Below are 25,187 nucleotides of genomic sequence, written 5' to 3'. Positions count from 1 at the left end.
TGTAAGTGTGGTCACCTCTGAAATATTCCAACCAGCAACCTTTATGCAAACACACATGTGCAGTCATACTGATGCTTTCAGCTAATATTTGAATGTCTGACAACTGTTCTCCAGACTGAAAAAATATTGACAAGCGAGTGAGTTTTTGAATCCTCAGCCAATCAGCCTGTGATTCCAGAATTTGAAGTTGAGTGTTGTGGATGGTCTGGCTGTCAAGTTTTTTATCTTATTTACACAGCAGGAGAACCAGCTTTTAGGTTGAGCCACGGTTAGATTGATTGACAAGCTTGACCAGCCCATTTTGTAAAGAAATCTGTGGCTTTTCCACAAATATGAGATTTTCAGTACTGACTGAAGCTTTATACTATTAAAAAAGATTATATTTGCTTATAAAGCTGTTGCTAGGGTGACCATACGGGCCATTTTTATGGGACGCGTCCTTGCCAGGATTTCTGTATTGTCTAAAATATCCAGGTTTTGTCTGTTTGCACTGTGCTGGTAGATTGTTGTGTGACATTCATGAGAGCTATAGAGAGCAGAGCAGACGGCTCTCCTTTCTGGCACACATTCACTTTTTGGGTGATTTTAAATATGGTTTTGCACAGACATGCCAGGTGTTAGAGTGGTGCAACTATTTAGTGAAGGGAACTTAGATTTGAACTGACACTTTTGACTTTTTGTTTTCATTTAGACCCAGTAGATAGGGCTAATTTACTGCCGATCATGTTTTTTTTTTTAAAACTGCTTTTAATCTTGAGGTCTGCAGAAAGAATTAAGCAGAAATTAGGCTTGCAGAATGTAAGGTACATGAATATAACATGTTTTTTTGTCACTTTTAAGTGAGCCAGAATTCAAATTTGAAGTCTTTGTTTGTTAGCATTTTCGGCTAGTCTGATAATGCCTTTAGCGACAAATAATAGTTTAGCAATGGCCTGGTAGCTGTTTTTCAGATAATGTAAAAATCTAATTGAAATGATTTGATGCTCTAAAGATGCTACTGGAAATTATTTTCCGAAAAAGCTTATAGACATTTACCATGATAAACTTAAAGCAGAGCCCTGTTGGCAATTCAGAAATGTGGCTGGGATTAGTTAAGAACTTAAATTTTTTTTTTTCTCAACAAGTGCAAGACGCAATCTCTCTAAAATTCATGGCCATAGGGGGGAGAGAGAGAGAGAGAGATGGAAAGAGAAAAATGGGCATTGGAACAAAAGACCTGAGCACTGACGCAGGAATGTGGTTTTTAAAATGAAAGTGGGATAAAAAGAGATACACAGGGAGAGACGGTGAGAGAGATGGGCATTCATGCCTTTCAACCTTCTGTTGATGAAAAGCTTCCTTTCAGTGCGACTGTGAAAGAGGGATTAGGGAGAAGTGGATGGTGAGAAAGAACAGTGCATTCCTCTAAACGCTGCCCCCATTCATCCGTCAAAACGCCTTAATTCACTCCCCATCTCTCAATGCTGTCTGTGCGCTCATGTAAAAAAAAAAATATTAAGATATTGAACATGTAGCTATTCCTTGCCTACTATTCCTATTTCTCTGTACTTTTGTCTCTATGTAGCTCGGTTAGAGCGGTGCCATGTGTGAAAGAATCCGTGTGTAGCCGTGAATGAAAGATTGCATATGCAGATAGAGTAGTGGCCCTGACCACTCTTAGAAATGATGGTATTATAGTTATGGGCTTTATTCATCACAGCTTCAATAAACAAAGGTATCAGTAAACACAATACTTGGGGGGGGGGCTTTTGAACAGGATAAAGATGTGTAAATGTTTGTTATTTTCATTTTAAATATTATATTTTTTTTCATTTAGTGCTGCCCTTCAGAGGCTACCGAATATGGTTACATGTTTCCCAGAAGACAAAATAAATAAAATTGAACTTGTTCTTCAAATTCAAGAAGTTTTCACCCTTCACTCTTAATGTAGAGTGTGCAACAGTTCATGTTTTAATTTTTTTTTAAATAGTTGCGTATGAGTCCCTCAGTTGTCATCAGTGTGAAAAGATGAATCACAAAATCATACAGTCAGTGATGGAAAGGATTCAGATATGCAAAAGATGCTAAAAAACCAAAGAGGATTTTTCTGAAGAACAGCGGGCAGTTTAACTGTTCAGGACAAATGAGGGACTCATGGACAGCCATTAGAAAATAAAAATGGATCATCTTTGTACTCTTGAGTATAAAAGCAAAACAAAATTGAGTCAAAGCAGTGTAAGCCACATGATTTGAGGTATTTTTCATGTTCATGGCATAATTGGTTAAAAACCTGTAATACTTAAGGTCGGTGTTTTGTTCAAACCTCTAATTCATAGTATGAGCTGTAGTAATAGTGATGATTGCCTTAGCCAGCACCACCAATTATAGACTGCAGACTTTCTTATTGCTCCAGCTATCTAATATCACTCTCCTGAGCATTTTCTTGAGAATGGCTTCGTTCATCAATATCAACCTCATTCCTTTTAATGAACTCATTTTACCTTCTAAATAATGCCAGAGTGCCAGCTTTTCATTTTAGGTAACAAATGTGTGCCTGCTGAGGCCTAACACCACCATGACCTGACGGTCTGTTTCAATGACCTTTGACCTCCACTTATATCTCAAAAAGCTGTGAAGTCGGAATTGCAAACCTTTACCCTATTATTTATGATTTATATAATTTATAAAATTATGTAATTTTATATGTGTGGGAAAACTGATCTTTACAACAGGTTCCTTCTTGACTGGTTATGACCCGATAAGAGGATGAGGGTTAAGGCTGCAGTCTGTAAGAGAGTGTGAATGATGTGTGTTAGAGCGATTTGAAAACTTTAAATTGGATTGTACTCAGGCAGAGACAGGGACAGATGAACTCTTGTGGTCCCTTGCTTACTGTGTATGCGTGTTGTTGCATGTGTCGGTCTGATAGGACAGGCTGGCATGATGCCCGGCTCCAGGCTGCCTGGTCGAGCAGCGTTTCAGGCTGAATGCGGCCCAGCATCCCACTTGACTTCTGCTCACGTTCACATCTTAAGTTTTGATGTTATGCCAGTTGACTAATAAATCAAAATATTAGACTCGATTTCTCACTGTGTAAAAGATGCTGTTGTTTATTCACTAAAATTTTATTTAATTGATATCTGTTGCTTGCAAATTACATCAGGCGAATGGAATTTAAAGAACGGGATGACTGAATTCCTGGACGCTCACGGATGATTCTGGCAGGAGTGTGTCAGACTTCTCGAGCTAATCCTCATGCTTTCTGATAGCTTTGTGCCAGCGTTCATGCCAGAGCTTGTTCGATATCACTCAAAGATGCACATTGTGCTGAAATATCACATTAAGGCCTCACATGAGTCAGCAGCATGGGTCCTATGACTTGAGCCTATGTGTCCCAGGCTTCTTTGTGTCAGATGCCCATGTGACAGTGAGACTCTTATGGGTCAATGTGAGCATTGGCTACAATGGATGACCTTGGGGAAGACAAGGAGTGTGACATCACTTCCTGTGTGTTATGACAGTTTAAGTATTCTGAATATATTAAAAAGCAGCTGTTTATGCTTAAATCTGTTTTCTATTTCTGTTTCCCATCCTATTAGATGTAATCCAATATAGATATGCCTATATTTAATTAAATTGCGTATTGTACAGTATCTATCCTAATTTACTAAAATAAAAATTGGAAACAACAAATCATCTTAAAAGTGTTTTTGTTGACATTATTGGCCAGTAATTTTATGTTATAACTGGTGACACTAGAAATGAATACCCTTATTCAGTAAGCACGCAAGAATGAAATTGATCACAAGTTACAGTAAATAAAGTCTTTGTTACAAATTATTTATATATAAAAAAAAAATAAATAAAATAAAATAAAAAATATATATATATATATATATATATATATATATATATATATATAAATCAATTTTCTTTAAAGAGTCCTGACAAAAAATATTAAGTAACACAACTGTTGATAATAATAAGAAATGTTTCTTGAGCACCAAATCAGCATATTAAAATGACTTCTGAAAGAACATGTTACACTACTGAAAATTCAGCTTTGCACACACATTTAAAAAAATATAGAAAACAGTTATTTTATATTGTAATAATATTTCACAATATTGTTTTTACTTTGTTTTTGATTGATTAATGTAGCTATGGGAGCATAAGAGACTCTCTCAAAAACAGAAGTGTAGTGTACTTATAATTAATACCAATAAGTCACGATACATAATAATTAATTGATATAATTAGAAATATACTGGTTTGCCCATTATTTATGAATGTTGTTTTTGTTCCAAAAAAAGCTGTCCTGCTTTGTGCCTGACAGACTGAAGCATAGCAACATGCTAATGCCAAACAGTACAGTTGATACCAATATGCTAAATACAAAAACTATTTTGTAAAAAGCACCCAGATCACTTTAGCAATGCCCTCACAATCACCCACACTAACACTAACAAGTTGTAGATGCTGTTGTAATTGAAAGAAAAGCTCTTTCCGGTTTGTGTTATGATGTGTTCAGGCTTTAGCTTGTCCAGTTAACGCTCCCGCACTGTTAGACACCATAGTAATTCCTCTGCATACTGGCAGAACCCCACCACAGCTCCGTCCTGACAGCTAAATTATATTTGCCTTCACCTCTCATTCATATTTCCTGAGGTGAAATGATGAATATTTCAGTTTTCCATAGTGTATTTAAGTCTGCCTGGATGATCATGATTCTTGCCTGCTGGGTGATAAATGTTGGAATGGAGTTGTTTCTGTATTGGGGAAACAAAGGCCAGGGAATGTTACTTGAACTTTCTGCATATGAACAGACATGTAACCCTCAGGACATAGAGATTGCTGTTGTTATTCACGCACACACACACACACACACACACACACACACACACTTACCGGGACCCCACCTTAGGCTATCAGTGAGGTGGTGCAAATCCCACCCACATGGGCACAAAGGAATATGTGTGAGAAAGAGAGGGAGGATACATATGTGTATTTTGAGATGTCGTCTCTATGGAGGTCAGGATTGCGTCATTTTGACCCGAGCTCAGTGCGCAGCACCTCTTCCTCTGAAGTTGAGTCTAGTTCTAGTTAGTTTAGGGCAACTGCATCTGCACTCTTGAGAATAGGCTGACAGCTGGCCAGAGGGAGATTTTATTGCTCAGAGGTTGCTCCTCCAAAACCCAGAAGACTTAATTAAGTTTTTTTATATATGTTTTAATGGATTTTTGACATCTACTGTATGCATTTCTTTAAATTCTTAAATTAAAATAAATAAACGGTTAAAAAAAAAAAAAAAAAAATGCACGGGACATTCAAATAAGCAGTTTATCATGCAACTGTTGTTGAATTTTGTTGTGCCTTTTATGTTCATTTTTTGAAATGTAAATTTTGATTCCTGATTTTGTACACGTTTCTATACACTTTAATCAGTATAATTTTTATGTTGACCAAGGTTGCATTTATTTGATCAAAAATAGCATAAAGAGTAATATATATATATATATATATAATTTTCCCATAATTGTGCATTAAATTGCATTAAATTAATCAAAATTAACAGTAATAACTTATGTTGTAACAACAAAAAATTATTACAAATAAATGCTGTTCTTTTGAACCTATTCATTTTTTTTAATTATAATAATAATTTACAATATCACTGTTTTTTATTGTATTTTCTTAAATAAATGGTGAGCACAAAAGATTTTTCGAAAACATAAAAACAAATCTTAGTTTGTATTAGTTTTTTGTCTATATAGACAAAAAAATGGACAATTGTTTTTTCTTGACTTTTCTTGGCAGATATGACTTGTATTTAATGACTGGGAATGACTGGATGACCAACCACGTGACATGACTTTAGGACATCCGAGAGAGAGGATGTTTTAAGAGAACATGTTTGTTAGCCTTTGCTCACTGTGTTTGCAATGGAGTGTGATATAAAACAGTGATGTGGGATTTACACTGCCAGCCTACTTGTTGGGAAAAGTAGCTTATTACTGGAAAAGCTACACTATTATGGAAAAATGTTGTGATAATTAAAGATGTAGTTAATTTAACTTATTCACTTTAAAATTCACTTTAAGACATCTTTATCAATAAATCACATTACTTCACATGAAAAAAATTCTCATTTTCTGTTTAAGAGAAGTAATTCATATATATTCTCATTAAAACTTCTCATTTATGCAAATTATTCTTCATTTGATTTTCCTTTTGGGTTATTTCTTCTCTCTGTGGGTGTCAGATTTTACTCATTCGACCCTTTGTTCAATGCATTGCATTTCTTTCACTGAAACTCAGTCTAATTCCTAGTTCAAACACACGTATAGTCAAGTGAGCTTGCGGTGTTTGGGGTGCCTGTGAATCTGCTCTCTTGAGAAAGAGCTGACAGATTCCAGCAGAAGCAGAGAGAGAGAAAGAGATCAAACAAGAGAAGGAAACAGACAGACAGGCTGATGCATAGGGAAAAAATGGCGTTAAACAAGAAGAGGTTTGCACTTGCTCTGATCCAGCCCGAGGTGCTGAGATATTCCAGACAAACACAAATCTGTGCATGCATGTGATTCATCAGTCGCTGGTGACTGATGTGGGTGTTGTGTTGAAAGACTGAAGAACAGAACGGATGAAAGAAAGACAGCTGAATTGTGTTTTTTGTGCCCTTACTTCATGATGGGACCATAGTGTCTGCTGATTCATGGACAGCTGCTCTAGGCCTTACAGAGTGTACAGAAAGTTATTTGACAAGAGCCATTTACAACCTACGGTCCAACTTATTCAATTGCTGAATGTGCTATACTATACATGTATAGTTCAATCAGTCAGACAGTCATTGTCATTAACACACATTATAAGCAAATAAGGTTCTATATAGAATATGCCAGATTTAGAAACATTAATATTATTTGTCTTACACAATCAATGGTCAAACTTGGGCTGGTTTGCATGGCCCAGTTAGCCCCTAATGTCATATTTTATAACTACGCCAACTGGAAAAGCATATTTCTCCACAAATATTTCTCCACAGATACATAGATGTATTTAACAGTTAACATTAATAATACATACAGTTTACAACTTGTATTGTACAATTCTAAAATTACATTTTTAAAATATAAATAATTCATACATTTTTATTTTCTTGTATCATTTTATTCTCTATTGATAGCATTCCAAATAGATTGTGCTTCTCTCTCTCTCTCTCTCTCTCTCTCTCTCTATACAGTATGTGTATGTCATATAGTATAAGTATAATATATATATATATATATATATATATATATATATATATATATATATATATATATATGGTTGCGGTGGTCCACTGCATCCTCTTCAAACTAGAACCTAATTGGCTTGGCTGGGCAGTTGCACCATGCAAATTGAGATAAGCAGTCACTTTGTGGGTGTGTTTGCACCATTACCCGATTTACATTCGTTCTTGATGAATACTTATTTTGTAGCTCAGCAACAAGGTTCACTAAACAGCAAACTGTTCTGACTCTCCCAGACACACACACCAAATCACAGAAGTCCAAAATATCTCATGCTGTCAAAACACACAAAGACACAGAGGGGATTGACATTTCCAGTAGTCTGTGTCCATAATGAATGTTAAAACAAAAGCAGAAGGAACGGATTAACCAAAGCCCATCTGTAGATCAGGTCAAGGACTGTCTTCTCGTGTTCATTTGTATCAGCTGCTAAATGACCCCTTCACCTCTTTGTCATGAACACAAGGATTTTCTTTCTCTGCGGGAGAGTTCAGTGTACTGTGCAGACAGTTTGTAGTCCACTGAGAACATGTGAACTTTTTAAAATGTTACAAAATGTAAATGGCACAAAAAAAAAAAAAATGCTGAAATTGGCATGATTTTATTGCAATAATGTGCACTCTAACATAAGACTGTCCTCATTTGCATATCATTTACATAATGGTTCATGTGTTATTTATATCTCAGTGCCTATATGCCTTAATCAGGTTAGAGAGCATGTTGAATTTAACATAAAAAAAACGAGGCTGTGAGGAATGGACTTAAAGTCTTTACAATGGCACAAACTGTATAAATGTCACATAATTCATACAACCCACAGCTTGTAAAACTTTTATAGAGTTTTTGTCTACTGTGGGTGTTTTTCTGACTAATTGAATAATTCAATCTATTGAACAGAGTTGGAAAGAGTACTGAAAATGTGTACTTAAGTACAAGTACTGTTACATTGCTGAAATAATATTCAATTACAAGTAAAAGTACTGGTGCCAAAACAGTACTTAAGTAAAAGTACAAAGTACTCTTCTCAAAAACTACTCAGAGTACTAGTTACTTTTTAGCCGGCGATATTTAATGAACTACCAAAAAAATATTAATTAATATCAAAGATCTATGTGGATAATAGCTACTTTGAACAAAACCCACTTTTATCTTATTGACAAAGTATGTGAATTAGTTTTAGTTAATTTCTACCGAGGGGAATGTGATCGCGATTTCTGGGATCCCCCAGAATGCGATTTACTGAGAGGAATGCCCCCGGACTGCGATCGCTATTTCAACCCACCAAATACCCACACAGTCTGAGTGCGCACAAGCAATATCGGCGTGAGCAGACAGGCAGTTCATTTGTATAAGTTAGGCCTACTACATTTGAGAGCTCGCATCCAATTTTCTGCAATTCCATGACTTTGTTCTCATGTTACAAAAGCGCTAGCCACATTTGCGCAGGAATGATTAATATTAAGCAGAATACCTGCAATCCCGCGTGGATATTCCAAATGTAATTGACAGGAGGCGGATTCGTGTCAAACTCGCTGTCGGAGAGGAGAGAGCGAGACGCAGCTTGTATCATTGAATATACGGTACTGTATACTGTGGGAAATGAGTAATGAAACCTTGTCAGATATCTAAGTATCAGTATCAAAATATAGATATTTATGATAACACTACCATGTAGTTTGTTTCTCCAAACTTTGAGTCCATAGTTACGCTGAGCACCCCCACTGTCTGATCAGCTCTTCAAGCCTGCTGCAGGGCAGCTTTTCCCAAGTAGGGCTCGCTGCAGCCCATAAGATCCAGGGGGATGGTTGGAGCCACATCTAGGGGGTGGAGATTGGTAGGTTTAGGGGTGGATATGGGTGGGTTTAGGGATCAGGGAGGTTCACGTTTACGTTCAGATATTTTAAATGGCTACTGAAAAGACAAAGGTTTGATTATCAGTTCAAATTGTGGGCGTACTCGGTAACTAACTATGATTTAAAAGTAACAAATTATTTTGCTTAATTTGTACTTAAGTACAAGTACAGCTTTAAAAATATACTGAAAAAACTACTTAATTACAGCGAGTAACGCGAGTAGTTGTAATTAGTTACCCCTCCACTGCTATTGAACACACTGTACTTCAATCCCTCACAGCCTCATTTTCATTCCTGTCAAAAATGAAATATGCCACTAACCTTACTAAGGTCTATTCAGTGTTTAAAAACTTTACCACAACAATAGATCAGCAAGAGACCTTAAAATATTGAAAATGATGTTTCATGCTACTAAAATTGTGCTGTGTAAACCTTTTTAGACACAACAGTTGCATTGTAATTAATCCGATGTGTGCAGATGTAGGGCACTGGTGCTCACCTGCATGGTGGCAGTTGGCCTGACAGCTGAGCGGATTAGACTATGATTTAGGTCCATGTCAGTGTCCCTGAAGAACTCACCCACAGGGAGCAGAGCCCAGCTGCCTCTCACTCACTTTCACCACTAATATCCTACCACTGGAAAGATAGCTTGCCTTGTAGTTAGCATTCAGGACTCTATCTGTTATCAAGTAAGCACAGAAAATACTTTTATTCTCTAAAATACCTTAACGTGGCTATAAACTTGGAGGTAAACATGATATAAACTAAAGTGGCATCTGATAACATATACGGTGGTACACTTACAGTTTTCAAATACAGCTGAATTCATCTTCTCAGTTTTGAAAATAGTAAATATCAAAGAGTGCTCTATAATATGAGGAAAAGCAAAAGTGTGTTAGTGAAATTATGAAATTATGTATATATACACACACACACATGTAGGTTGATTTTTTTGAGGGTAAATCTGAACATCTAGGTTATACAGGTACATCTGAAAAAAAATTATATAATATATAATATCGTGAAAAAGGTCAATATTTTTTTGTCACTCATTTCAGAAAGTGAAACCCATATATTACATAGATTCATTACACATAGAGTGAAATATTTCAAGCCTTTATTTCTTGAAACTTTGATGATTATGGCTTACAGATAATGAAAACCCAAAATTCAGTGTTTCAGAAAATTTGAATATTACATAAGATCAATAAAAAAAGGGTATTTTAAACAGAAATGCCAGGCCTCTGAAAAGTATGTTCATTTCTATGCACTCAATACTTGGTTGGGCCTCCTTTTGCATGAATTACTGCATCAATGCGGCGTGGCATGGAGGCAATCAGCCTGTGGCACTGCTCGGGTGCAATGGAAGCCCAGATTGCTTTGATAGCGGCCTTCAGGTCATCTGCATTGTTGGGTCTGGTGTCTCTCATCTTCCTCTTGACAATACCCCATAGATTCTCTATGAGGTTTAAGTCAGGCGAGTTTGCTGGCCAATCAAGTACAGTAACACCATGGTCACTGAACCAGCTTTTGGTACCTTTGGCCGTGTGGGCAGGTGCCAAGTCCTGCTGGAAAATGAAATCAGCATCTCCATAAAGCTTGTCAGCAGAAGGAAGCTTGAAGTGCTCTAAAATTTCCTGGTAGATGGCTGCGTTAACTGTGGACTCCAGAAAACACACTGGACCAACACCAGCAGGTGACATGGCAGTCCAAATCATCACTGACTGTGGAAACTTCACACTGGACTTCAAGCAAAATGGATTCTGTGCCTCTCCACTCTTCCTCCAGACTCTGGGACCTTGATTTCCAAATGAAATGCAAAATTTACTTTCATCTGAAAAGAGGACTTTGGACCACTGAGCAACAGTCCAGTTCTTTTTCTCCACAGCCCAGGAAGATGTTTCTGATGTTGTATCTGCTTCAGAAGTGGCTTGGTAGCCCTTTTCCTGAAGACGTCTGAGCTTGGTGACTCTTGATGCACTGACTCCAGCATCAGTTCACTCCTTGTGAAGCTCTCACAAGTGTTTGAATCAGCTTTGCTTGACAGTATTCTCAAACTTGTTGTCATCCCTGTTGCTTGTGCACCTTTGATACAGCACTCTGTAAACAGCCACACCTTTCAGTAATGACCCTATGTGACTTACCCTCTTTGTGGAGGGCGTCAATGTTCGTCTTTTGGATCATTGCCAAGTCAGCAGTCTTCCCCATTATTGTAGTTTCAAAGAACAAGAGATACCCGGAATTTATACTGTAGGGATGGTCATTAATTGAAACTCAAATGTAAATATTCTAATATTTTGAGATACTGACTTTTGACTTTCATCAGCTGTAAGCTCTAATCATCAAAATTAAAACAAAAAACTTTTGAAATGTTCTACTTTACATGTAATGAATCTAAAATATATAAAAGTTTCACTTTTTTAAATAAGTTACAAGAAAAAATGAACTTTTTCACGATATTCTAATTTTTTGAGATGCACTTGTATACTGATGTTCTAAAAATTATTAAGTTAAAGATCATTTACAAGACTTTTTTTCTCTCTCTTAAAGCTGATCCTGAATGACTAACTGCAAGGCAAGCTAGCTTTACTGTCATTCGTATACTCATGCTGAGTAATGAAGCCATAGTGTCAGACACTGTAGATATTTCAACTGCAAAGAGCTTTTTTTTTTTTTGAGAAAATCCCTCAATTATATCTCTAGGAAAATTCATAATTGAATGACTCTCGCATCATCTTTCAGTGTTGAATTATGCAACATCTGACAGTGTTTTCCCCCAACGTTTTCTCAACTTATCATATTTTTTGTTCAGTTCGTTTCTCAGATCCCTCATTTACACTGATAAATGCCTGCTGATGAGGCTGTAGGTGAAAAACTGTCCAGTCAGCTCAGCTGAAGTGATTTTTGCTTGTGATTCTAGACAGGGGAGACAGATGCAGGTGGGTGGATCGGAAATCCAGATTCCTCTCGGCAAAACTTGATGATCTGAATGTCATCTCAGTGTTACCTGTCTGTTTAACAGAGCCTGCTGTCAGTGACATGGAGTGCTGTTTTGTTCTGAGCTGAAACAGGAAAAAGTGAAGGGAAAGAGGTTTTTGACACTAAACTGAAAATGTTCCAATCCTCTAACACGTGAATGAATGGCTGTTGCACAGGTTTGATGTCAGTGACATGAAATATTATGTATCGCTGATGTTTCACACAACGAACAGTGCCATGTTTGATTTGAGGAGAATAAGGACAGTTCATCACATTTTGTTGTATGGATTCCACCCCCCCATTTTTTCCCCACATAAAAATCTATTTGTTTATTGAAATTAAGTCATTGTGATTGATTTTTTATGGAAAGGAATACATTGCATTACTTTTTTCTCATTTGGGCATTGCATTGGCTTGCTTGTTTATTTTTAATATAAAAAAATATATTTTTGGCCCTTTCACACATTAAAAAAAATGTGAAATTAATACATCTCAGGCTGAATGAAATGCAAAATAAAAAGTTGAGAAAAGGCAACCAGCTTCAGCAGATTTTTTGAGTTTTCTCAACTTGTTGTTTTCAGTTTATACAACAAAAAGTTGAGAACTCAAAAATCTCCTACAAATTTTTTTTTTTCTTACAGTGTGTAAATTATCATACGTACAGTAGAGGGTGCAGCTCAAACAGACGTCAGTCAATAAATGGGAAAAAAGTAACTGCCGTTGCTTATTTGAAAAAGTAACTCCAATATTTTCTTGTAAATTAAAAAGTAACGTGTTACTTGTAAAAAAGTAATCTAATTACGTAACTTGTGTTGCTTATATCTATTTTGTGCCATTTCAGCTGAAAGAAAGCTTGCATTTTGGATGCTTGTGTACCGTTTCTACTGATCATGGGAGTGGTAATTCATCAAATGATAACAAAATGATATAACAGACTGTTATATCCATATGCATGGTTAAGCAGTAATTTGGTGGGTTTGTTTGCATCGCTCTCTCTCCAGACTCTATTTGCATTATATATTTTTTGAATTTGCTTCTAAAACAATGCAGATGTGTGCAAAAATTCATTCAAAAACCCTGTAAGTGTGTTAGTTGAATTTGTAGGAAATAATCACAGAGAGGAGGTGGCTGTGATCCAGCGGCAGACAGGAAAATGTTACAGTGATAATCCTGTGTTTGGTTTTACACACCAGATCATCTGCCCTGTCTCTTTGCCCACAACGCTATACAGCTCACTGATACTGAATGCCAGTGTGTGTGTGTCTGTTCAGACTTCATTTCTAAAATGTGCTGTAATCCATCATGTTCCTGATAACTCTCTACGTGTGTGTGTGTGTGTGTGTGTGTAACAGGAACAGTGTGTGGGTGGGATATCTGTCTGGCTTTTATTTAACAGTGCATCTCGCTAGAATGGGTCACATCTTTCAACTTCCTATCGTATGATATCTCAACTTCCTCTCATCTGTTGCGAGCGACATTATTAAAGCCTAAAATACTCTGATGTGCATATATTACTGAGCTGAGCTCTGATAAAATTGTGAGATGCGAGAACGGGTGTGGTTAGCATAATCCAGTTAGCCCCTGCTGGTAGAGGTTGTAACTGTCCAAAAATGCCTTTTTGGTACCAGAATTATGTAGTGTATTGACAGCCATTTAAAACAATATAATGCACCATATGAACGTCTGAGGTTGAAATTAATATTTTTCTCAGCAAGGATGCATTAAATTGATAAAATGTGAGATATTACAGAATTTCAGTTTCAAATAGATTATCTTTTTATTCATCAAAGGATCCTGAAAAAAATGCATCACCGTTTCCACAAATTTCTCAAATTTTAGTAAGCTGTATTAAGCAGCAGATCTGTTTCAATATTGAAAATAACAAGGAATGGTTCTTGAGCACTAAATCAGAATTCAAATGATTTCACCATGTGACACTGAAGACTGCTGAAATTTCAACTTTGTTTCCAGGAATTAATAACATTTTAAAAAGTATTATAAGAAACAATGGTGAATTTAAATTGTAATAATATTTCACAATATTAATATTTTTACTGTATCAAATAAATGCAGGCTTGGTGGGCATTTGATACTTCTTTCAAAAACACTTTGAAAAATCTTACCAACCCCAAACTTTTGAATGGCAGTGTATTACTGATACCACCATTTTACTGCAGTACAGCCAGAATACCTCTGTGCAGTAGGTAGTTAGGTCCTGTAGGATGCGTGTGTATATGTATGAGTGATGCTATGAGAGGATGCTTCCTATTCTTCCCAGACTTCAAATGCCCTTGTTAATGCAAGACACGCAGCTTCACATTTGTAGTTATTTGCGGTGGATCGTTAGGAGAAATGCACGCCACTGGCAAACTCATTTATCAGATACCTCTGAACAGTGATTGTGTTTTGGTATGAGGGCTCTTGTGTTGTATTGATTGGATGGTGAAGAGCTAGCGTGCTAAATGTTTCATTTCAAATCACTCAGATAAAGTGTCCCTGCTTCGTGTGTGTACTGTACGTGAGACATTTTCAAACTTAGACATGCTACTGAATGTCATCTGCTTTACATACTTTTTATCTAGCATGTATTGATCTTATTAATCACGATGCTCCTGCAATCTCAGCTAAACAATGTGCTGAAATGTCTTCCTTATATATTGAAAACAAAACTCACTTTACAACTCACTTTACATTTAGAAACAGCAAAGTGGACAATTCTTGCTTGTTTCTCTGTTTTGTAACAGCATGAAGCACCCTCCTCAGGATGTGGAAATAGGCTAATTGCTAGGCTAACTGTCCAGGGGGTTGTGCAGTGCACTTGTTGCAATGCTAAGAAGGAAATGGTTGGGAGATGAAAAGTAATAACTGTGTTTAGTGTAAAATGTTTGGATGGCTCGTGGAGATGAAAAAGATTACAGTTACATAGGAAGTCATGTGTTTAGCGGTTAGCAAAATATTTTGCTAGAGTGGTGTAGCAAACATGTTAAAAATAGAAGGATGTCTTTTCTCAGCCCAAATTGTCCAAGCCATTTCTTCCATACCTCAAAGGAAATATATTATTTGATTTTGTGTTTATGTGCATGGATTGTGAATAAAGAGTTATGGGTATATCTCAGGGTCTAGGGTTGCTACTAGTTTAATTAGAATTGACATGAAGCAACTTATTATAGTTTTATTATCTTACCCCCCCCCCCCCCCCCCCCCACACACACACACTTCTGTGGCCTATAACCACAGGTTGCAAAGAAAAAAAATAAAAAATAAATATATATATATGTATGTGTATATGTATGTTTATATGTATGTGTGTGTGTATATATGTACACACACACACACACACACACACACACGTATATATATATATATATATATATATATATATATATTTTTTTTTTTTTTTTTAAGAAAGAAATTCATATTTTTATACACCCAATTTGCATTAAATTAATCAAAAGTGACAATAACACATTTATAATGTTACACATTATTTCCATTTCAAATAAATGCTATCAAAGAGTCCTGAAAAAAAAAAAAAATATATATATATATATTATGGTTTCCACACAAATATTAAGTAGCAAAAACTGTTTTCAATATTGACAATAATAAACATTTCTTAAACTTTAAATCAACATATGTGAATGATTTCTGAAAAATGATTTCAGTCATGCTGAAAATTCAGTTTTGCCATCAGGAATAAATTACATTTTAAAATATTGAAATAAAAAACAATCATTTTAAATTGTAATATTTCATAAAATGAAATTAATTTAGCCTTGATGAGCATAAGTGACTCCAAAAACCTTTAGAAATCTTACGAACTGAAAACTTTTGAAAGACAGAGTATGTTCACGTGACAAAAAGGCAGGGAGTAAATGCATTCTGGGAATGTACATAAATGTCCTCCTCTGAGGGTTTTCTTGAAGACAGATATCCATTATCACTTCCTCTTGAATGTAGTGATGCTATATAGTTACTGTTACTCATACAGGCTTTGTGTGTTTAATTTGATGTTTTATCTTTGTAACTGCTTTTGAGGTGAACAGATTAAACTGAACATTTCCTTCCTCTCCCTGGTAAAATTAACTCACTCATCTCTTTTAGTCTCTCTCTCTCTCTTTCACACACACTCACACCCCACAAACACAGTTAGAGGGTTTTTTGGATTCTCATTCTGTGGTCTAATTGGATTCTAATAGGAGTTTTCCTCCCTTGAGTTCTCTGATAAGTTAATGGTCTTTGAATTGGTCTTTCTTCAATCTCCAGTCTCACTATGTGTGTGTGTTAGTGGGCCATGAGAGACCTTAGAGGGGAAAAACACCACCGGCTTTACTCACCATTTTAAACACTTTTATTAGGGGTCACATAAGGTCTCTCTTTCTTATTTTAGTTTGCACTATGCAGAAACCAGAAGATGTTTACAAGTTTATATGTTTTCAGTTTTACCTACAGAGTAATCTATTTTATATTAACTCTAATTTATTGAGGTGGAATAGAACTCCAGCCCAGCTCACTTCACTGAGAGATGTGCTTTATTGATCTCTGAGCGGTAATTTAGCAAGTCCGAAACGAACAGGGGTTGCTGCGGCCAATACACCGAATACTAACTGCCAAAAGATCACAGAAAATTGTTTGCCACCCCTGCAACAGTGCATTTTCCTGTGTGTATATATAAACCTGATGAACTAGGCTGTTAAATACAATATTAAAGGAAAATGCTAATGATAAAGCTCAATAAATATTGAATTTTTAGTGCATAAATTATTTATCAATTTATAAACGCAGCATTAATTTAATCCATATTTATTTAGGATAAATCAATTCTTTCCTACAATTTTCTTATGATTAGAATGCCCATTTTTATTTTATTTTCCATAGTGTGAAATAAATGGCAATCAGAATCATCATTTATTAATTATTATATATTTTGTATATATTTTATTTTATTTTATTTTATTTTATCACATTTTTATTTATGTATATTTATATTTATTTATATTTATAAATGCTTATATATATATATATATATATATATATATATATATATATATATATATATATATATATATTAGCATTATTTTATTTCCAACTTTGAAATAAATGTCACCAATCTGAATCATCATGTTTAACAATTTAATTTAATTTAATTTAATTTAATTTAATTTAATTTAATTTAATTTAATTTAATTTAATTTAATTTAATTTAATTTAATTTAATTTTTTAATTTGCCATTTTGTGAAATAAATGAGACTCTGAAACATTTTTCTTGGCATAATGTAATTTTGAACTTGAATTTTAACTATTTATTTATTTATTTTTACTGTGTGAATTTAATTTTATGCCACTGTGAGAAATAAATGAGAATGTGAATGCCCTTTCTGTTTGCTGAAGCTACAGTGAGTCAGTCCACAGGCTCACAAAATAAATCACAGTGAATCCCGTCCCTTCCATATTAATCTCATTTTTTCTCCCCAGCAACACATTCACAGCAACACATTTTGTTATTTCCGTGTTTTCTGTTTTCTTTGTGTTATGCTGGATGTTAGAGGCCAAACACATTAGTTGTGCGGGTTTCATTAAGTGTTCAAATGCTTGTAAACCTTCTTGAGCAGTAACATTAAACTCTGATAAGACCTGCATTAAATTCCATCTGTTTGCAGTGTGCTTTTATATGTGATAGTGGAAAATGAACGGTGCTGCTGGAGTCTTTCTCTCTCTCTCTTCCTCTGTCCTTGGATTGGAGAAAAGGCTCAGGATAGAAATGGCTGACAGCCCAGCTCTTTAGAAAAAGAATCCTGTCTCTGACAGTGTGTACTCTCACCCGCTGACAAACACACGTGTGCGCACACACACAAGTCATAGGTAGACACTTGTGTTTTTTGACACTGACAACCATCCTGGTAAACCACACAAGATACACACACTAACACAGCAAATACACACATCTCTATGGACCAAGATAGCATTATATAAGAATGATGTGGTTTACTAATTGCTAAAATGTAAAAAAAAAAAACAAAGGTTTGTAGGCATAAGCATTTGGATGATCCATTAGAGCTAAAGCAATAATTCACCCAAAAATGAAAATTTGTTGAAAAATTTACTCACCCTCAGGCCATTCAAGATGTAGAGTTTGTTTCTTCATCAGGAATGGATCGAATGGATCCTCTGCAGTGAATGGGTGCCGTCAGAATGAGAGTCCAAACAACTGATAAAAACATCACAATAATCCACATCACAATAACCCATCAATTAATGTCTTGTGATGTGAAAAGCTGCAACAAATCTATCAAGACATAACAAGACATTAACTTCAAACCATTGTTTATTGCTTAAATATGAGTCATTTATCTATAATATTGCTGTGAACTATTCATTAAAAGAGAGAGGAAATAATAATAGTAATTTATTTTTCAATAATTTGTTATTTAGCCTATCTCAAAAAAGAGCAAAATAATAATACTTATTATTTTGTTATAAATAATAGTACAAAATTAATTTGGAAATATAGATAACATAGAAAAGATGATACAATGATTATTATTATTATTAAATTACTGTTTTTATTTAGCACTTATTTCTTTGTACGTTACTGATCTGCAATGAGCTGGAATGGACATTGTTTTACAGTTTTATGTCAATGTCATCACATCTATAGTAGGATGTTTGAGCAAACAAGGCTGAACAGCAGTCGATTGAGTGGAAATTTTCAATTACAATTCCCCCCCTCCCCCTCCAACCCCCTTGTCATAAAAATCGTTTGTACTCTCTTATGTAACTGTGCTGTGATGTTCAGCTGTCAGTCACAGAGCCGACACATCCAGAGCTTTAACACTGGGGGTTGATTTATATCTCCATACACATTTTTATTTCTTATAAGATGTATTATTTGTAATATACAGACTGATAATATTTACTAGGAAAATACTTACTCTTATATGTATGCCACCATCTGCTGCTGCCTTCTAAAACAGCACAAAACTGTGTGTGTGTGTGTGTGTGTGTGTGTGCAGACTAATACTGCTTCAGAGAGCATGTGTCTGCGCTCAGATCAGGTCAGAGATCTGTATGTAATTATACAGTCCACAGATCACTGCAGTAAACCAGTGTAAGCCTATTATACACTTTTGTGCTTCTTTCTTTTTTTCTTTCTTTCTTACGCTGTTTCTTTCTCATTCTTGGAGCCACAAGCAAAAATAAAAAGAGTAGCAGATGATGAATGTAAAAAAGGAATTGATGGATGGTTGGTTGATGAATAAATGAACTGATTTAATGAAGGAGTTCATCCATTGAGTTGGATGGATGAATGAAATACAGCAAAAGTGTGTGAAAATACACCACCGTTCAAGGCAAGGCCTTAAATTGATCAACAGTGGCAGTAAAGAAAAAATTTAGTTAAAATAAATGTTTTTATTTTCAACTTTCTATTCATCAATAAATCCGGGAAAAAGAAACAACAACGAAAAAAAATATCACACTGTAAGAAATAAACCTGCAAAAAGAAAAATGAAAGTATTGGCAGCTCTTTACTGGGACATTATGGACATTAACTCTAAAATGCAACACAATGCAGTGTAAAATACAGGTAAAACAACTGTAAATAAATAAATATTTATACATAAACATCTAATTAATACAGTACATTATGCATTTTATTATGCATATATGATAACCTACTTGTGCCTCAGAGCGAGCAGATGAAACACAATGAATTGCTTTCGGAGGTGGATGCTGCTGTTTGGGAATGCAATCGTGTAAGACGTTTCTTGGAGGCAATTATACAGAAATACTGTGATGACAGACTTTGCTTGGGCATTTCAGAATGACCATAACAACATTCAGATGCTGTAGAATGAGATCGGTCCGCTACTTAGTCAGGTTTTGCCATCCCATAGTGCAAAGTCACATGATTTTTGGTGCGCTTGGAGGAATTTATTTGCAAAATGCATTTCCGACTCCCATTATTCACATTAACCCGAGTGGAAAATTTGTTTTTGCGAAATACATTTTTATTCGTAATTTGGCATTTCCAACACTCGTTTCTCATTTGATACTTCACTTAAAATAGGGTGATGGAAAAATAGGCTAGCTATTGATAATAAGAAATGTTTTCTGAGCATAAAATAAGCATATTAGAATGATTTCTGAAGAATAACGTGACACTGAAGACTGGAGTAATGATGCTGAAAATTCAGCTATATTTTTGTATATTTTACAAAAATATATATATTTTTTTAAATATACCTTTGTATATTAAAATAGAAAACAGTTATTTTAAATTGTAATAATATTTCACAGTATTGCTGTTTTTACTGTTTATTTTGATCAAATAAATGCAGCTTTGGTGAGCATAAGAGGCAGCAACCCCAAACTTTTGAATATATTATGGGCTATATAGATGGATGAATGAATGGCTGAATGGAGATCATGGATAGCTAAATGCATTTCTACTGACAGCCATGTTAACATTGTTAATTGTCTCTGTCTCAGGTGAGCACCTGCGGGTTTGTTCTCAGGGTTACACCTGCTGCACGTCTGGGATGGAGGAGAACCTACTGAACCTGAGCCGACGAGAGTTTGAGACTCAGGTGAAGGAGTCTGGACGCACCTTACAGGTCTCTCTCAACAGCCAGTTCAAGAGCTTTGACGGTGAGTTACACCTGAGTAACATCACATGATGCAAAACCATCATACTGCTCATGATGGTGAGAAGAATGGGTCTTCTGGACTAAAGCTTGTTGAGAAACTGATGGGTTATTTGTCCATACAGACCTATGCTTGATATCTCAGAGCGCCGCTGATAAAACCTCCTAACGACATTAGACAGATGGTCTCTCTGTATGTGTGTGTGTGTGTAGTAGCAGTGTGGATTTTTTCACTCACACTCAAGCTTGTGAGTGTGAATGTTATTCACATCCTTTACCTGAGTGATTGTGTTAGGAGAAGCAGAGATCGAGCCCTACAAGTAAATGTTTTGACAGCATCACACTTTCACTTGTCTTACAATAATGTGTATATATATACATATATATATATATATATATATATATATATATATATATATATATATATATTATGTAGATAATTTTCTCTCTCTGGCTTTATAATCTTATATTTCTCACTCACTCTGTGTAGGCATTTTAATCAGTGTTTTTGCTTTTTGTGTAGATTGGTGTGTGTGGGTATGATTTGTTTCGATTCGTTCTGTCTGTTAGGAACAAACAACTTCTCAGTGACATAAATCATGCTTTACACAATCAAATGCAATAAATGTGCATGTTTTGCTGGATGGGTGAGTCTTTAAAAAAATTATTTTGTTGCATGAAAAAAAATTAAATTAAAAAATTTAAATAATATTAATAAAAAAAATGATAATACAAAGGCATTGCAATAATACTACAGTATTGTGGTATACATAAATCAATAAATATTTGTGTTTTCTTTAATAATAATAATAATAATAATAATTTATTTTTCAATTATTTTTTTATTTACCGTTAAATAACAAAAATAGCTACACATTATTATTATTATTATTATTATTAATATTATAAACAAAAGTAGTGCAAAATAAAATTGGGAGAAGATGAAATAGAAATTATTTTTCAAAATTGATTCAAGGAATATTATTGTTGATATTATCATTTACTTTATTAATAATTATTACTAATATTGTTTGTCTGTTTGTTTGAAATACGATCGGGACAGTTTTTGATATTGAGCGGTATAATCAAAATCAAAGATTAAATTTATGCTTGTTTACGAAGGGGACCCCTATTCATGAGCTTGGCCAAATATAGCTGTTTAATTATTTTATTCCTGAGCAAGCAAAACATTTTATAATACTATGAAGAGAAGACTGGAGGACAGGAATATGTATCACTTTTCAAAGCTGTTATAAAGTCTAGAATCATTGTTGAATTTGAAGGTTACAAACTGATGAAATTTCTCTCTATTCCTGGGTTTTTGTACAGATGGTGACTTTGCTACTTAAAGTTGAAAAAAGTCAGTGTCCCTGTCGTTTTGGAGTTCATAAGTGCCAATTTAGGGTTTTAAAGCATGTCTGTGCCAGCTCACCTCCAGGAGTCCTGAGTGTGTGTCTGTGTGTGTACAAACACACTCTCTCACACACACATAATGTGGTGTGTTTGTGGTGAGAATGCTTGAACTGTGATTATTTCCCAAGTGCTGTGGCACAGGGAGGAGATCTGGTCAGTGTGTGTTTCCCAGCATGAATTATGCTTGGCACAGTAAGCAGCTATGGTGGATTATACCCAGGGTGTGTGTGTGTCTGTATTTGTGTGTCTGTGGTTGTGTGTGTGTGTAGCTATTTATGTAGGATTTGAAAGACTAAAGGCATAAGATTTTAAAAAAAGATTTTGTGCAAAAATAATAAAACAGGCTCTCTGAATCATGTGAGCTGTCATAGACATGGACATTTCTTTTCAGTTCTCGTCCCTTACTGTCTGGAAAAGAGATCAATTTACAGCAAATTGGGGCTAAGACTCTCAAATCATAAATCTCAGATGCTGTTGTCATTTCTACATTGATTTCAGGTTCTCTTTCATTCTTTCTCTCACATTTTTCTGGTGTCAGTTTAATAGCGTCATAATAAAATAATTTAGAAGAGGAAATTGACAGCAAAGAGTAGTGTAGATGAGATTGTAATCTCCTGAGTATAATCTATCCATCCATTCATCCATCCATCCATCCATTGTTCTGTCTTTCTGTTGTTCTATCTATTCTTTGGTTTGTCTACTGTCCATCCATCCATCCGTCCGTCCGTCCATCTGTCTGTCTGCCATCCTCGTATGATCAATCATGTAATCTTGTTGTACACTCCTCCTCCTCCTCCTTCTCTTTGACAGTCAGTGTAATTGTTTCTGTCATATGAGTCTTTGATTTGGATTTATGTTCTATGTGTTGAAAGGTTTGTCTCTAGGAAACTGTTGTCTTTCTAGAATCACAGCTAAAACTATACTAGAGCATAATGAGCTGTTATGTGTCTGTTTTAGAAGGTTAAGTATGGCTTTCAATGTGTGTGTGTGTGTGTGTGTGTGTGTCTGTGTGTGTGTGTGTGTTAGGTACTGGATTCTCTGCAAGGATGAGGAGATTCTCTGTGTTTAGGAATTCTTAAGGAGCGGCCTTTCGCTGTAGGGGATAATTTCTGAACTAATCACACACACAAACACACACACAAAGAAAACATCTGGCCACATTTAGATATAAAGCTAAACAGAATTGATAGAAAGATACTTTCAAAAGACGATCAAATTCAAGTTGCAGACCAGAAGATTTAGGTGTCTGTGTAAAAGACAACAGATTTAATCAAACCGGAGCATAGAAGATAATAAATCTGTTTTATCAGATCATGTTGTTCAATTTATGAAGTTCACAAGTGCTTTTGTCTGAATTACTGCAGATTAATTGGCAATATTTTTTTAGCTGAATGCATTTATTATAGTCCTGATTTTGAGATTGAATAGCAGCTGAGCAATTCAAGTGTTGATATATTGAAAGAATATTTTCACGTACATTAAGTCATCCAGGAAAACAATTTCCTGTTGGAGGTCACCTCCAATGGTGTCATCTGCGACAAGGACAGCTGCTCTGTCGCGTGTCCTTATTGGTCATTTCATGTTGACATGCAAATCACGTTGAAGAAGACCTGCGCTGACACAGACCTATGATCCCAGAGACATTTCTCTCTGTCTCTCTCTCCCTCACACATGCTAGCAGAGTTTTATGAGAAACTGTGAACGCAATTTTTATGTTATGATTCTGTTTTCACTCTTGTTTCGACTCGGTCATGTTTCATCGGTCATGTTTGTTGTGTATGTTTTTTGTGTGTGTGTGCCAACATGAATAGACTTTCTGTTGACTGAAGACATAAAATACTAAAATAAATATTTTTTTTTTATGTACACCAACCCTCTGTACCCTTTTTACATTAATGAATATCTGTCTCTCTATATTGAAATACTCTACCATTATTTTTTTTATTTGATTTTATTTGTATTTTTTACAATTAAAATTAATTACAATTAATTAATCAATGTATTTATTATTTTCTTCTTAAGTCCTTAATGTCACCTTGCTGAATAAAAAAAAAAAAAAAAAAAAAAAGAAGAAAAATCTTACTGACCAAAACTTTTGAGTGTCATAGTGAACTTTTTAGTGTATTGCATCGTAGGCCGCAGTGACATGTAGAGCCACCTGTGTGTGCACCTGTGGAGACTCGAGTCGTGCAGTTGACATGCATGGTATCAGGAGGAGATTCAGGCCACAGCTGGTGCACTGTCTGATTTAAGAGCCTTCAGACAGAGCTGCAGACTTTATGAGCTCCTCAGAAGTAGAGCACGTGTGGTTTAAAGAGCTCCTCTGTGACCATAAAGCTCATGCACTTTCCAAATGCATGATCTCTGATGTGAGGTGTAGACAGACCTGCAGGTGGAGGCTATGTCTCAGCCGCACATGGGTTCAAGTCCTTATCAGACATCTTGAGCTTAGGTGACCAACCCCTCAGCCTGTCATAGGACAGGAGCTAAAAGTGTTTGTGCATGCTTGTTTTGTTGTGTGAGGACCAAATGTCTAAAAAACGCACTTTATTTAAATTAATATTTCTATTCTATTCTATTCTAAAATGCTAAAAGGTCTGTGTGAGCGTTAAATGTGGTGATAAGCATTACACAATATCATTCTCAGTATAAACATAACAGAAGACAATGGAAAGTCCCCATGAAGATGAAAACAAATGTGTGTATGGATTTGTTATACTTGTGAAGGTCAAATTTCATGAGAATGTCTTCACAAATTCAAACTGACATTTAGAGTTGTTCTCTCTGTTTAAAAATCTCATAAATTGGCCATATGCTTTAAACTAAAAAAGGTCTATGAGTGTAATGTCTACAAGGGACCAAACCAAACCATTTCGGTTCCCTTTGACTTCCACTGCATTTTTGTCAATACAAAGGAAGTCAATGGGAACTGAAACTGTTTAGTTACCAGCTCTTTGTATTCAAATGTCTTTCATATATTTGTGTGTGTGTGTGTGCGCGTTCACAAAGAACAAAGAAACTCTTACAA

At 35.3% G+C, this 25,187-nt stretch overlaps 1 protein-coding gene across 1 annotated transcript in view; it reads left to right on the top strand.

The window, feature by feature from the left end:
- LOC306845719 (glypican-1-like) overlaps positions 1-25,187 on the top strand; it is a 71,177-nt gene that overhangs the window by 20,060 nt on the left and 25,930 nt on the right. The window contains exon 2 of the mRNA XM_079378677.1: positions 20,592-20,750. Coding sequence (XP_079234803.1) covers positions 20,592-20,750 — 159 coding nt within the window. The remainder of the gene's footprint in view (positions 1-20,591; positions 20,751-25,187) is intronic.

The sequence above is a fragment of the Barbus barbus genome (assembly GCF_936440315.1).
Source record: "Barbus barbus genome assembly, chromosome: 26".
Lineage (NCBI taxonomy): Eukaryota > Metazoa > Chordata > Actinopteri > Cypriniformes > Cyprinidae > Barbus > Barbus barbus.
Note: the sequence above shows the minus strand (reverse complement) of the source record. Positions and strands in the feature narration are given on the sequence as shown.